General features: G+C 40.7%; 1 protein-coding gene across 2 annotated transcripts in view; it reads right to left on the reverse strand.

The window, feature by feature from the left end:
* Window positions 1-5,244: 5,244 nt before the first annotated feature.
* Window positions 5,245-13,557, reverse strand: part of TMX4 (thioredoxin related transmembrane protein 4) — a 32,478-nt gene continuing 24,165 nt past the window's right edge. Inside the window, exons 7-8 of one of the 2 annotated variants that reach the window (XM_074912214.1) lie at window positions 10,683-10,746; window positions 5,245-9,384 (exon numbers count right to left, since the gene is read on the reverse strand). In XM_074912214.1, coding sequence (XP_074768315.1) covers window positions 9,101-9,384; window positions 10,683-10,746 — 348 coding nt within the window. In that variant the 3' untranslated portion in view covers window positions 5,245-9,100. Of the gene's footprint in view, window positions 9,388-10,682; window positions 10,747-13,557 lie in introns of both variants that reach the window. The other variant, XM_074912123.1, reaches the window with a different exon arrangement.

Here is a 13,557-nt window from a genome sequence, read left to right on the forward strand (position 1 = left end):
GCACGCTCACCGCACACCCCTCTGGTGCAAGCAAACCAGGGAGCCTGTATTTTGCTCACTGTTCATTATTTGTGGTGCACCAAGACAGAGATGCAACGCAATAGAAGAACAGTCATGCCTCCCTCCTTCCAATAATTTGGGGCTTTAATTGACTTGATTTTTTCATTCTTCAGCAAGGCTGAAGAATTCAGATTAATGTCAAGTTAAATATACATGTACCTCTGAAAACCACAGCCATCTTCCTTGCTGCTGGTTTATAAATAACAACTAGGAACACAATATTCTGCAAAGAGCGAGAAAAATGCTTAAGATTCAAAGGAGACTGTCAAATATTTTTGGAGGGATCTCTCAGGGGCTGAGGCAGGAAGGATGATGCCAGCTGTAAGCTCAGTCTCAGGAAGCATTTAAAGGGAACGATTGCACCAAGAGATTTGCAGCTATTTCTCTAACTGCTTTTCCAATGAGAGCATCTCAGATTAAGTTGTACAGGGTGTGCAGGGGGTCAATTTTCTAGCTGCTCAGAATATTCATGGGAGGAATTACTGGAAATTAATATCAATATATATACAATTGCACCACGAGGCACTTATCGCATATCAGTGTCAGATATAATTTAAATGCAATTTAATGGCTTAACACTGACATTTCTCAGCACTCTCAGCTCAAAACTGGGGACACATCTGCTTTCATTTATTTAAAGTTTGCATTGCCTGTGCTAAAACCAGGTATTTATCCCAGAGCATGAGACAGTAAGCATTACGTGATAGCTAGACATTCTAATACGTACAGATGAAATCAACTTTAATGAACTCAAAAGCTTTTAATGTTGGAAAGTTGCACAAAAATTTCTGAAGGTAATGATATTGCTTCACCACCGGTGTGTCTTCTCACCCCCCGCCCTTTTTATAATGTTCACTTAAAAAAAAAAAGAGGTAAGCTCTTAAAAATCCTTCCCAACCTGACCTTTCTCTCCATTTTTATGCTCATTTGCCACATTCACACAGTATCAGTGATTTATTTTACTGGTTGTTATTTACCACTTGGGCTAAAAGTCCCTCCCTCTCCCCATCATGAAGCTGCTCACACATCACCCTTCACAGATCCCCCCTCAATGTGCCAAGCACACACCAAAGCCCAACTGGCGTCACCAACTTCTTGCTGCCACTCAACCAACACACCCTGAGAAACTCCACAGACCAGGAGCCCACCAGGAGCTGGAGACTCTCCTATGCCAGCAGGAACCCCCATCCTTCCCACTGCTGGCCAGTTTGTGAACTGGGGTGCAGTGGAAGGTGTCAATGTCAGCACAAAGAAAGGAAAAAGAGAAGTTTAATCTGCTGCTGAACTAGGACTACTTGGTTTTTCATGGGTGTAATCTCTAGGAGAGTGCAGACAGCATCTCCCCAGTGCACCCGATGCCAACACACAGACCAGCTATGACACAGCTCCCCTCCAAGTAATTGGCTCCTCGTTTTAATGAATCTCTCTGGATGAGAGATTTCCTCTGGCCACTTAATGAGACATCAGCTGTCTGAACTTTAACCCTGAAGCAAAGAACAGCATCTGACTTAACAGCACTTTGCCCAGGCAGCCATGGCAAACCTCACTGATAAAAGTCAACGTGTGATTCAACTGAAACATTCAGATGTGACTAGGGCAGAGGAAAAAAAAAACAAAACAAAACCAACCAACCACATCCAAATATGATCGGGGTAGTGTTACCATCCTTTCCCATATCTACTGCTTTTCACTTGTTCCTTTGGCAGGTCACCGGAGAATTATCAATGGAGAAGGGTGTCACGTGACTGGAGCTCAGCTGAACCAGGCTCTGCAAAGGAAACCCAAGTTTCCTTTGAGTTCAAAGAGGGCTACTGAAAATTCTGGAAGAAAATCCCCACGAGGGCTATGAAACACAGATACAATTTCTGGCTTCGAAAGTGCTCCCATCAAAAGCCAAGTGTTATAAGAAATATCACAAGGTGCTTGTTATTTGCTAGGGAGGGAGCTCACTATACAGCATTTCAGTCCGAACCACTATGTCCCACTGCAGGATCAGACAGACAATGTCCATGGTCTCCTGTCAACATGCAAAAACCTCCACAGGGGAAGGATAAGTCAGCTGGGATTTTCTCACTGCAGTTAAATGCAGTAAAGATTAACTGCAGTAAAAGTTAACTGTAGTATGTAATTAAAATATTTCAATGTCCCAGTGATCACCTGTTTCTCAAGACTGTTGTGCAGGGTTGTTTTATCAAGTAACTTACATCAGTCAATGGTTATTTTGACTTCCAAATTCTCCATGAACATTTATGAATTTCTCCAAATATATTTACAGATTGTGTTTTCAGTTGAGTATCTCGCATCAGAGCTGAAACAAATTACTTTGGTCCCTCCATGTCAGTCAGAAGAATCCACAGAAAATTTGTGGCTTTTTTTCCCCAGCAGCCACCTACAACTTCAGCATGAGACTGAGTTGAAAACGATGGGCCCACTGCAGGGATGAGGACAATTTCTTGGCCATTCCACATTGCCAGTGAACAGGTGGCCCTAACAGACCCCTGAATGTCTATTTTGGGAAGCCAGCTGGGAATTCTAGGGACTGCTGGGGTGGAGGGAGAGGGGAGCCCCAAACGGAGGACCAGCTCACCTGGGAGGATCTGGATGACCGAGTACAATGAAGACAACCCAGAGATGAACAAAGAGGTTCTCAGAGCCCTTTATGGCCCCTCAACTGCACAGCAGACATAAAAAGTGCCCTTCTCAAGCATGTTCATGTTCTTGATGCAGGACCAAAAGTCAAACACTTTGAATGACGCCATCATTTCTGCATCCTCTGCATGAGAGCTACTGGCAAGACGATTGGCAGCGTCTTATGTTCAGCTCTCACACCCCACTGGAATTCAGATTAACTGAAGTACTAGCAGGAACCGAGAAATTCTAATGAGCCAAGAAAAATGGCCTTTCCATATAAAATGGAAATTTTAAGGAAAATATTTGATTGCTAAATCCCCATTTGTTCCCTGTATGTTAAAATATGGATTTTTCTTTTCTCCTCAGCAAAGACAAAGTAGGAGTACATAGAGTTTTTTTCTACTGGGAAAGAAATTAAGATGTTTGGTTAAAAGTATTCACTATAGTTTTCATTGAAGTAAAACACATTTTTTTCTCCTGTAGGGAAGGGAATGAAAGAAAGCAATCAGCAGGCTTGGCTCCCTGGCAAGTGAGCTTGCAACTGAACCACTGCTGTGTGATGGGTTAGGAGTGGAAGGGTAAGCAGAAAATTGGGAGAAAAAATGTGCAGCTCTTGGGAAAAGCTGAAAAAAACATCACAGGGTAAATGTACTGTTGCCTCCCAGGCAGCCCTTCACAGCCAAGCATCCTGGTGTTCGGCATGTGTGTGCAATGGGGGTGTTTAATACTCAGAAAAGGGAAAAGGAGAGGATCCATTTCCTTCCCACAACCATACTGCAGCCAAAAGACCTCCTGCAAAGAGGTCAGCAGCAGCCATCCAGCTTTCTGCTTTCAACGTGTGACCAGCTCTGAGGAAGAGGCACACACTACTTGGCAGCCCCACTGACAGAGCTGGGAGCTACTACTGGTCCAGTTCAAACGTCCAAGGTAGAAACTCAAGTTTTTCTAGTGCTCCAGTATACCCACCAGAGAAGCATCTTCCTATTTCCTCTATAAAAATATACTTATGTTTGTCTGATTACTTAATTTTCAAAACCCGATTGGATTTTGCCTGTAGTATTCCACCTGAACATTTCATATTTTCACATCATGAGACAGAACAAGAAGCAGCTGATTAAACAGTAAAACAACAAAGTGCTTTCAAAGGCTGCATTTGATACCATTCTGCCTTCAACTTTAACGTGAGGAAATCAACACGAGGGGAAAGAAGCCAAATGAATGGCAAATCACCCAACTCACACAGCAGCTCCATTCAGGGTCAAAGGCAGTTTGGGGAACACACCTGATGAGAAAGAAGCTGTGTACTGAGTCCAGCCGTCGTTCACGTCATCCAAACACACTGCAGCAACAGCTCCTGGGAGTCTCTTCTCCCTCCAGCCCACCCGGCCCGAAGGCCTGTTGCTTTAGCCGCAACTGCTTGCTGGGAAATACAATCAGAAGATGTGCTGTTCAGATCTGTACATGTCTTTTGGACCACATCACACAGAATCATCTGGGTTGGAAAAGACCTTGAAGATCATCCAGTCCAACCATTAACCTCACACTGACAGTTCCCAACTCCACCAGATCCCTCAGCGCTGGGTCAACCCGACTCTTCAACCCCTCCAGGGATAGGGACTCCCCCCCTGCCCTGGGCAGCCCATTCCAACGCCCAACAAATAAATAATTTGCCCCTTTTGCAAATAAATACTTCCCAAGAGCTGGTCTGACCCTGCCCTGGCACAGCTTGAGGCCATTCCCTCTTGTCCTATCACTTGTTACTTGGTTCAAGAGGCTCATCCCCAGCTCTCTGCACCCTCCTTTCAGGTAGCTGTAGAGGGCGATGAGGTCTCCCCTCAGCCTCCTCTTCTCCAGACTAAACCCCCCCAGTTCCCTCAGCCGCTCCCCATCAGACCTGTGCTCCAGACCCTGCACCAGCTTTGTTGTCCTTCTCTGGACACGCTCGAGTCATTCTAGGGCCTTCTTTTAGTGAGGGGCCCAAAACTGAACACAGTCATTGATGGCCTCACCAGTGCCGAGCACAGGGGTAAGATCCCTTCCCTGTCCCTGCTGGCCATGCTATTGCTGACACAAGTCAGGATACCATTGGCCTTCTTGGCCACCTGGGCCATCAGTAGGGAGAAACATGCTGCTGTGCTCCAAATCTCAGAGAGAGCCAGCACATGATCTGCAGAGTTAGTGGATTTCTTGGCGGGGGTGGGGGCGGGCAAGGGAACTAACCTAACATGAAGGTACAGAGATAAAGCCCTCGAGGGTTCAGAGCTACACTTTTTGAGCCCCAGCTTCATTTTACACCTTTGAGAGCACACTGCTCAGCCCAGAGCACCTACCTACAGAGAACCCTCAATCTAGGTATGCTTCTTCCAAGTGTTTTTTCACTCGTGTAAGAAGGAAGCAAATCATTAATGTACAGGTTAGTTTTAAAGAGTTTAAGGAATCTTCACAAATCACAACCTCTTATTAACTGGAAGATCGATATAAAAAAATCATCTTCGTTAACTACACAGATGAGCCATCTACACACTGAGAAAATGAAAACTAGCTACAAGATGATCATAAATACAAAATTTATATAGAATTTAAGTAAAAATAGCCATAGTATAAATTTGCAACACTTTCATATAAAAGACAATCCTGTATAACATCTCCATGAAGAAAGCCCACATAACAAGTGCTGCCCAGCACGGGTGCAGCACATACAGAGTATTCCAAAACACGTGTACAACTTTCACACAAATCTCAAGGACAGTAGTTTTGAAAGGCTGTATGTATTTCTAGCCTTTTTAAAAAGTAACCCACCGGATTTTCTGAATGACTTGCTTTTAAGCATTCATGTTCAGATCCATCAGGGACTGGTTTTCTGAGTGGTGTGCATCCTATTTGAAATTTGAATTGGTTCTCAAAAAAAAATCTTAAGTCATTTTTGACATGCAGCTCTAGTTTACAAGTCTTCCAGCCCTATCCTTAAAACATTTTGAACAGTGTTAGCAGCAGCTTCTCCAAGGACATTTTGTCTGTACTGAGGTTGCAAGAATAAGTTCCATATTTTAAAATTAATCACAACAGAACAGAGATAACAGAACACTCAGATTGCACCAAAGGTTGATAATGACCTTTTTTTTTTTGGAAACACACCAAGTTTAATACTATTGTAATAGTCTAATTAGTACTATACTTGCATGATTCAATTAAAACGTGTTTTAGTAGGAAAAAAACTGATTCTGGAAAGTAGAGTAACACTTTAGTGCATAGCTAGTGATCTTTCTGTTAAACACAGATTTAGCCTTTACAGTGTTTGCTACTTGTTGTTTGCCGTATAAACATTACTCAGAGTTGAGTATCTCCAGTATCACGCCACAATATTTTTCCTACAAATGTAAAACTAAGTTGGAGTTGCATAGCACCTTTTTTCCTTAAATCCTTATCACAATTCAGTGTTCTTTGTAACAAGATATTCCAATACATATCAAATACAGTCAAACCCAAGTTAGCACTATTATTCCCTACTTTATTAATGAAAAGACAGGAGCAATGACATACACATTATGTTCAAGAAACCTTAAAAGCCTCGTATAGCTCACTTCCAGATTCACAAGACAGATCTATGAAGAGACGAGCTGCTGTCACTTGCTGCCTGCTTAATCCCTGCTCATCAGACAGGGATCCTACAGTTAACTCTATGATGATGCAAAATACTTTGTATCTTCATTTTAAATAATCCGCATTTAACAGGTGACATACAAAAACTGAGGAAATGTAAGCAGAAAGTTCAGAGAATCACCACAAAAAGGAGTTTCTGACATTTCTCACAGCATCTTATAAACCATGTGTTCTTGTAGGACAAAGTGCGGGTTGGCTTGTTTTTCAAATCAGAGACACCATACTGAAATCCACCTCTTGTGAGAACATCTTATTTGCCTAAACATTCAGAAAGCCCAAATACCTCCTCTTGAGCACTGGAAAGTGTTACACTTGACTTTTTAATGCTTCATAGTCCCAACAGCATACAACAAGACAAGGATGTTCTGTATCTTTGAAAGTTAAAACCTCTTTAAACAACTGAAGAGGATATTAGAAGACTGGCTCTGCAATATTACAAAAGTGAATAGAAATTGAATCAGAATTTAATACCAACATGCTCCTTCCTACACATTGAGCATCACAACACCCTGTACACATTAAAAAATATCCTCTTTGGTACACAACCAAAGTCAACACTGCCCTCAGTCTGTGCTGGACACATGCATATTTTTCAGTGTCTGGTAGTTTTGGATCCATGACTGAGGGGATATGTCTATTCTTACCCTCATGCAAGTTCATGTACCTGCATACACACACTGACTCCTGCTTCTCTCATGAAATATGGTTAAATTCTTGTTTTTCTTTTAGACTTTTATGAGCTCCCGATGCACAGATCATGAAAAAACAAATACATCATGGAAACAACAAATCAGTACTCTGAGCTTTTAGGTGCACATTTCTTCCCTCAGAACTACAGTGGCCAAAAAAGTTTTCTTAACTTTGTCAAATAAAAGCTTAGCTTGAGTTTGGGGTGGTTTTGGTTTTGTTTTTTTAAAAAAGCTGCTACGTACTTCAACTGTTACTGAATTCTGCTGTCTGTAAGCTTCTACAATTGCTCAGTTACATGGGACAATGCCCAATTAACACAAGACAAACTGTTCTCATTATAGTGCAATATATATATTATCAACTGTATGTTTTCGTGTATGTGGAAGCATATTTACATGTGTCCGCTATATGAAATTCAAGCTCCAGACTGAGAACGTTCCTTAAGAAAATTAATATTCAATATATGCAGTGTAATTTTGTTCTTTACACAGCTGTAACAGACAAATGCAAAGTTTCTACCATATACTTCCAAAACACAATATGCAACAGGACACAGACAGGAAAAATGTAATTAATTCTTAGTAAATATGCTCTTTATGAGCATATAAAAAACAAAAAACAAAACAACTTTCAATACAAATCAGTCCTATTAATCTCAGTCTCAAAGGAAACCAGAGTTTTGCACTTGCAACTTGTCTCTTCTAATGAGAGATGATTTCATCTCTGATTACTCCTTATTCTTGAGGAACAAGATGAAATTCATGCATATTAGCAAGATTTATGCAATATATATATAAAAACAATCAAGATTAAGACACATCTTATGCACATGAACACACGTCAACAGAACAGGAACATATAGGATCTCCCTGTAGGTATTCCTTAGAAAAAAAAAGCCTTATATATTAACCAAGTTAAAGGAGGGAAACACTGATAACCTTAAGTCTTCTAACCACACCTAACCCTGTCTACCTGGTAAGTAATTTTCACTTTACACAGTTCAACAGACACACATTTATCTTGATATAAGTAGCAAAATCCAAAAGCTTCTTCCCACTACCCACCCATGCCCCTCTTTTCCTAACGTGCCGATTCCAGTGACAAAAAGTAGGAAAGCAATCAAAGGTAAAACCTTAAGTGCCTCTTCAGTTAATATTACTAGAGCAGTTTGAGTTCTGCCAAAAGCATTCTGAGTTGGAAATGGCAGAACTGCACTGCATATGACAAGCTTGTATTGGCAAGAAGTATACAACTTAGTGACTGCAAAGTGAGTACTTCTTGCTACAATGTCCCGAAGCAGGGAAAAAAAAAGAAGTCATGCTTTGGCAAAAATCCTCCCTGACCAAAATAATTTCCTTTAAAAAGTTCAAACATATTTTAAAGCATTTAGCTGCCACTCTTTCTTGGCCTGAGGTTTTCAATTACTCAAACTCCTTGGGTCAAAAAACTCAGCTGACAAGCTTGAGCTGTGTAGCATGCCTCCGAATTGCCAAAAACTGAAAAATCTGGGGGCGTACGGTATGCTAAACTTTCAAAACAAACATTAGTAAGAATGAAAGAGAAAGTGATAGAAACAAACCCATCGTACATAACATTTTAATAGAAGACTAGTAAGGTGCCTTCTTTCACTACTGCATCACTTAGCCGGTGCTTCTGTGGCATTTGGAAACCACAAACGTTCTGACAGAAAAAATCACAGCTCTGTCAAGTAGAGACTTAAAAGTCCTGATCTTGCTCAGGTCAATACTTAAAGGAAGACAAGCACAGATGACCATTTTTCAGCTGGTGAACTAAGACTGTTACACCCCTTTTCTCTTAGAAGATTTCAAACAGGTAAGATACACTTATTTTGATTGTCATAGCTAAAGTTATACAACACACAGTGTACGTGCTTATAAAACAAAGTAAGCAAGTATTAGCTAAAAAAAAAAGAAAAGCCAGCTGACAGAACAGAGGTATTGCGTAAACACAAACGACAAATCAAGTGTAAGCTTCAGTTTCAGGCCCAGGGTCTGATACTTCTTTGGTCCAAGTGTATAAACTACACCACTGAGAAAAGCTATAGTCCATTATCAGCCACCTGACTTTTACGCTGTCTTACTGAGTTTTCAGTCTCTGAATCAGCTAGAGGCTGTTCACTTAAGTCTTCCATTTCTTCTTCTCCTGACTCCTTTCCAAGTGGTAAATCCTCCTCTGAGTCATCAACACTTGAATTTGCTGCATCTTCTCCGTCTAAGAGATCTTTTCCGCCTGCAGTCTCTTCCACATCATCTGCGGAAAGCTCTGTAGCTGCCTCTGGTTCCTCTAATGCTGCATTCTCCACATTATCCTTTGTAATTGCTTCTTCTAAACAAAAGAAGAGTTTCAAATACTGAAGTCAGACTGAATCTCAGAATAAGATCTTCTACAGTTACATCATCACATAACTATTCTGCGATATTCATTATATTATTGAAAACTTGTAGGGGACTGTATTTTCCTTATTTTTAAATTATTTCAAATAAATCTTCAGTAGTATTTCTCCTCCATTTTTATTTATTTTTCTTGCATATCAAGCATACATAGCTTCATTTTGTTCCACCAAGTTACAAACTAAAGACAGACCAATTATAATTATACCTTTTCAAGGAATCAAGTATCAAACAAATCATTGGGAAGTGGTAAGATACCGGTAAGCTCTGTCGGGTAACAGCTGAGTCAACCAGCCAGCTAGATAGCACACTGCACAAGTAGGCAGAGGTGCATTTTATTTTTGATGGTGAGGAACAACTAAGATTTTGAAGATGGTAATTTTGCACACTTATAAATTCTAGGTCTGGCGAAAGTCTTACTGGCAAGGGTCACACATGCATGCATCTTCATCTTCAAAAGCAAACCAATACACAAAAATGTACACAACTTAAAAATAAATTTTTCATTACAGTTAAGTTTTGACTCCACTTAACAGCACAAACGTACCAAAAGGTGTTCTGGAACTTAACACACATCTGGTGCTGACATGAGACTTTATTTCGTGTGCAAGTTTTGTTTTTGCCTCTCATGTTCACAGGGAGCAGAGTACTATTCAGAAGACTTCTCACTAAGGATCAGGAAGATGTATGTTTTCTTCTTTTGTTTGAAGGAGATGCAAAACCTTCCCCCATCCCCAGATTCATATGATTCCCTCTATCTCCTCCTTTCCCCAATCAAATTACACTGAGAATTTTACAGGTTTAGAATACTGAATCTCCTAATGCAATATATAGAGTGTATATTAGGATGCAGAAGTGTCCTGCTAAAGCAAATTCCTTTCTATAGTTAAGCAACAGGTCTAGTGATCGTGCACCTACATAAAATACAAAAACCTCGCTATCTTTCTTCAAGACTTCCTCATTTTGAATGCATTTAGCCTCTTCACAGTTGTGGAAGCTAGAACAAATGTCTTGTTTTAGCTTGTTTTGTTTTGGTTTTTTTTGTTTTTTTTTCATTCTGCTTTGCTATCAATATTTTAGAACCAAACACATCCATCTTTGTCAGTGGGACTAAAATGAATACCTGGATTATTGGTTCACATCTAAGTTCCTGACAGGGTATTGCCCTCTCTCCTTCCTACAAGTTTACATTTAAATCTACAGTGTCTCACCCACTTAAAGAATTCTTACCAGATGTTTCAGCTCTGTATCTTGACTTGGATGGGCAAAGGCAGTCTGAAATCAAAATCAGTATCTATGTAAAAGAAAAAAAAATTTTATTAGTCAATCATCCCAGGAGCACCCACACTATTAAGTATTTTCCTATTCGTCCTTTTTAAATAGACATACAATAAAAATAAAAAAAATATATTATCTTGCTCAGAGATAAGAGCTAAATAAATATATAGAAAAAAGTGCATTCTCAGTGTACACCAACCAACATTCTCTGCTTTCTACTCCAAATTTTCTGCCTCCTAACTCCCTAAATTTATTCGGTATTGAAATGACTTGCATCTTAAGAAGAAAGGCCTAGAACACAGTTGATGAATTCTTATTTATTTAAAGCTTCTTGATCAAGATTTTCTGTATTCTGAGATGTTATTCAATTCCTACCCCAGACTCCCCTATACACAATGTGAACTTCCACCTTTTGTGCTTGATTTTGTCTTTTAGGTTTTTCTGTTGTTCTTATTCAAAGCAGCCTAGTGTAGAACACATACAACCAAAATGCAAAAAAAAAATATTTAGGTCTCATTGTCATGTGCTAAGAGTAATGCAGAGGAAAGAAAAGACAGATGATACAGTCTTAAAGTAGTTAATTTCAATTACTGAGAAACTTCTTAGAAAAATCTGAGTGATAAACTTTACATTTCTTTTCAGGTTTGTTTTTTTTTTTTTTTAGTGAAGAAGGGAAGGTTTTTTTAAATCATCATAATTATTTGCTCCTAGTTACACTAACTTAATTTGCACTCACTTGGTGATGAAAACCTACCATCTAGAAAAATGCAGCTGTTTAAATTGCATAACAAAAGACATTTGCTCATATATACCAATTCTGTACACATACTACATATAAAAACGTGGTTTTGCCTAAATACACACACACTGCTTTGAAATCACTTTCCTGTATTACTGAGACACACCCTCATGCATTTTTTTCTTTATTTCACTAACACTAATATTTTGGCTGAAGGACAGAGATCCAAGTGCCAGAAACAACCCTTACACGTCCTACATGGAATAGTGATTTAGCAGCTAGTTAAACCAGTGTTCTGGGTTGCAGTGTATTTTATTACCATCCTCATGAGCTGTTGAAATCAGGTGGGGCAGTGTTTCCTTGCTTCCCTGCCTCCCCCCCCTCCAGACTATCTTTCTGCTAATGGCCCATCAATGCCATGCAGCATGACTCATTATCCCATTGTGAGATGCTCCACCCAGAGGGAGAAAACCAGCATTCCATCCTGGATAGAACCTGAGATTCTGAATAGCAGATGCTCTCTTTTCCACTGGATTTCCAGAGGACAGGAGCTACTCAGCCACCACTGGACTTTTCTGAGGAAGAGCAGATTTATTTTTTTTTCTCTACGGGATCACTGCTTCGGGGGGACTGCAGCCACCATTCTACCAGACTGCTACCACCACCCTGACTAACAGGGTGTCAGGTTGTATCCTGACTGTCAGTTTAGCCCAGTGTTATTTGCCTTTATAATTTTTTTTTTTCCTTATTAAATTGTTATTCTGACTTGGTGTCTCCCACTAGTTTGTTTTCAAACTAGCACATATATTTTGGCGCCCAACGTGGGGCCTGGCTGTTGAGAAAAGTCAGAATTACAATTTTGTATTGTAAAAGCCACCTACTCGCTATGATGTTCAACATACTTACATGGGTCTTGTATCTAGCTCTCTATATTTTTCCACACATGGGGAATTATCTGCAGATTTTAATGCTCCTGTGTAGACCAGGGTATGGTATAAAATTTGCTTTATTAGTCTATTATGCCTACTGCATGATAACCTCCAAGACAGTAAACATAATTCGGAATATATACTCAACTTTGTCTGCATGTCCTACTTTAGGCTGCTACATCTGGGGCCTCAACAATCATACCCATACCCTGGGGGGAGGATTAAAGAGTGTTCTTTTCCAGCTTTTCAGGCTGACACAGCGGTTTTTGGAAATATTGAGTTCTCTGTGGATGTTAAGGATGGAATAATCTTCTTGTCAGTTCTTTTTTCTTTTTTCTCTATGACCTGCACTGTGTACACCATGCTTAGGATCAGAGCTATGACACAGCATCCTCAGGATGAGAGGGAAAAAAAGAGCAGAGCAACAAGCACCATGTCTACACAGACCGTCACAGAGGAGAAAGAAACCAGATGCAAGACAACAGCGTCCATGTCTACGCAGACTGACACAGAGGAGGAAAAAAACAAAGGCACTGAAAGCATCTCCACACAAACCATCACTGAACCAGATTGCAGTTGCCCCCGTGCAGAAGAAGAAATCAAAAAGCAAATCAGTTCGCATAGTGACTGACGAGGATGCAGCAGGACCTTTGCACCCAGCAGAAGAGGCAGAGCCAGAGATCATCACTCGGTCGCTATCCCTGGGTGAGCTGCGTGACTTGCGGAGGGAATTCACCCGCCAGACAAACGAGTCTATCCTGACCTGGCTGCTCCCCATCTGGGACGCTGCAGCCAATGACACCATTCTGGATGGAAGTGAGGCCAGGCAACTGGGATCTCTGTCCTGGGATGTGGTCATTGACCAGGGGATCGGGAGAACCCAAGAAATTCTCAGCCTCTGGCAGCGACTGCTGACAAGTGTAAGGGACAGGTACCTTTGTAAAGAAGACCTCCAGGTGCACCAAGGAAAATGGAGCACAATGGAACAAGGTATCCAGTGCCTGAGGGAATTGGCTGTACTGGAAATAATTTTCTCAGAAGATGAGAGATTTCCTAAGAGCCCAGATGGTGTCCAGTGCACGTCATAGATGTGGTTGAGGTTCGCACGCCTTGGACCAGAGATGTACTCCCGTTACCTGGCAACGCTGCAATGGAGGGA

Source organism: Athene noctua, chromosome 1 (genome assembly GCF_965140245.1).
Source record: "Athene noctua chromosome 1, bAthNoc1.hap1.1, whole genome shotgun sequence".
Lineage (NCBI taxonomy): Eukaryota > Metazoa > Chordata > Aves > Strigiformes > Strigidae > Athene > Athene noctua.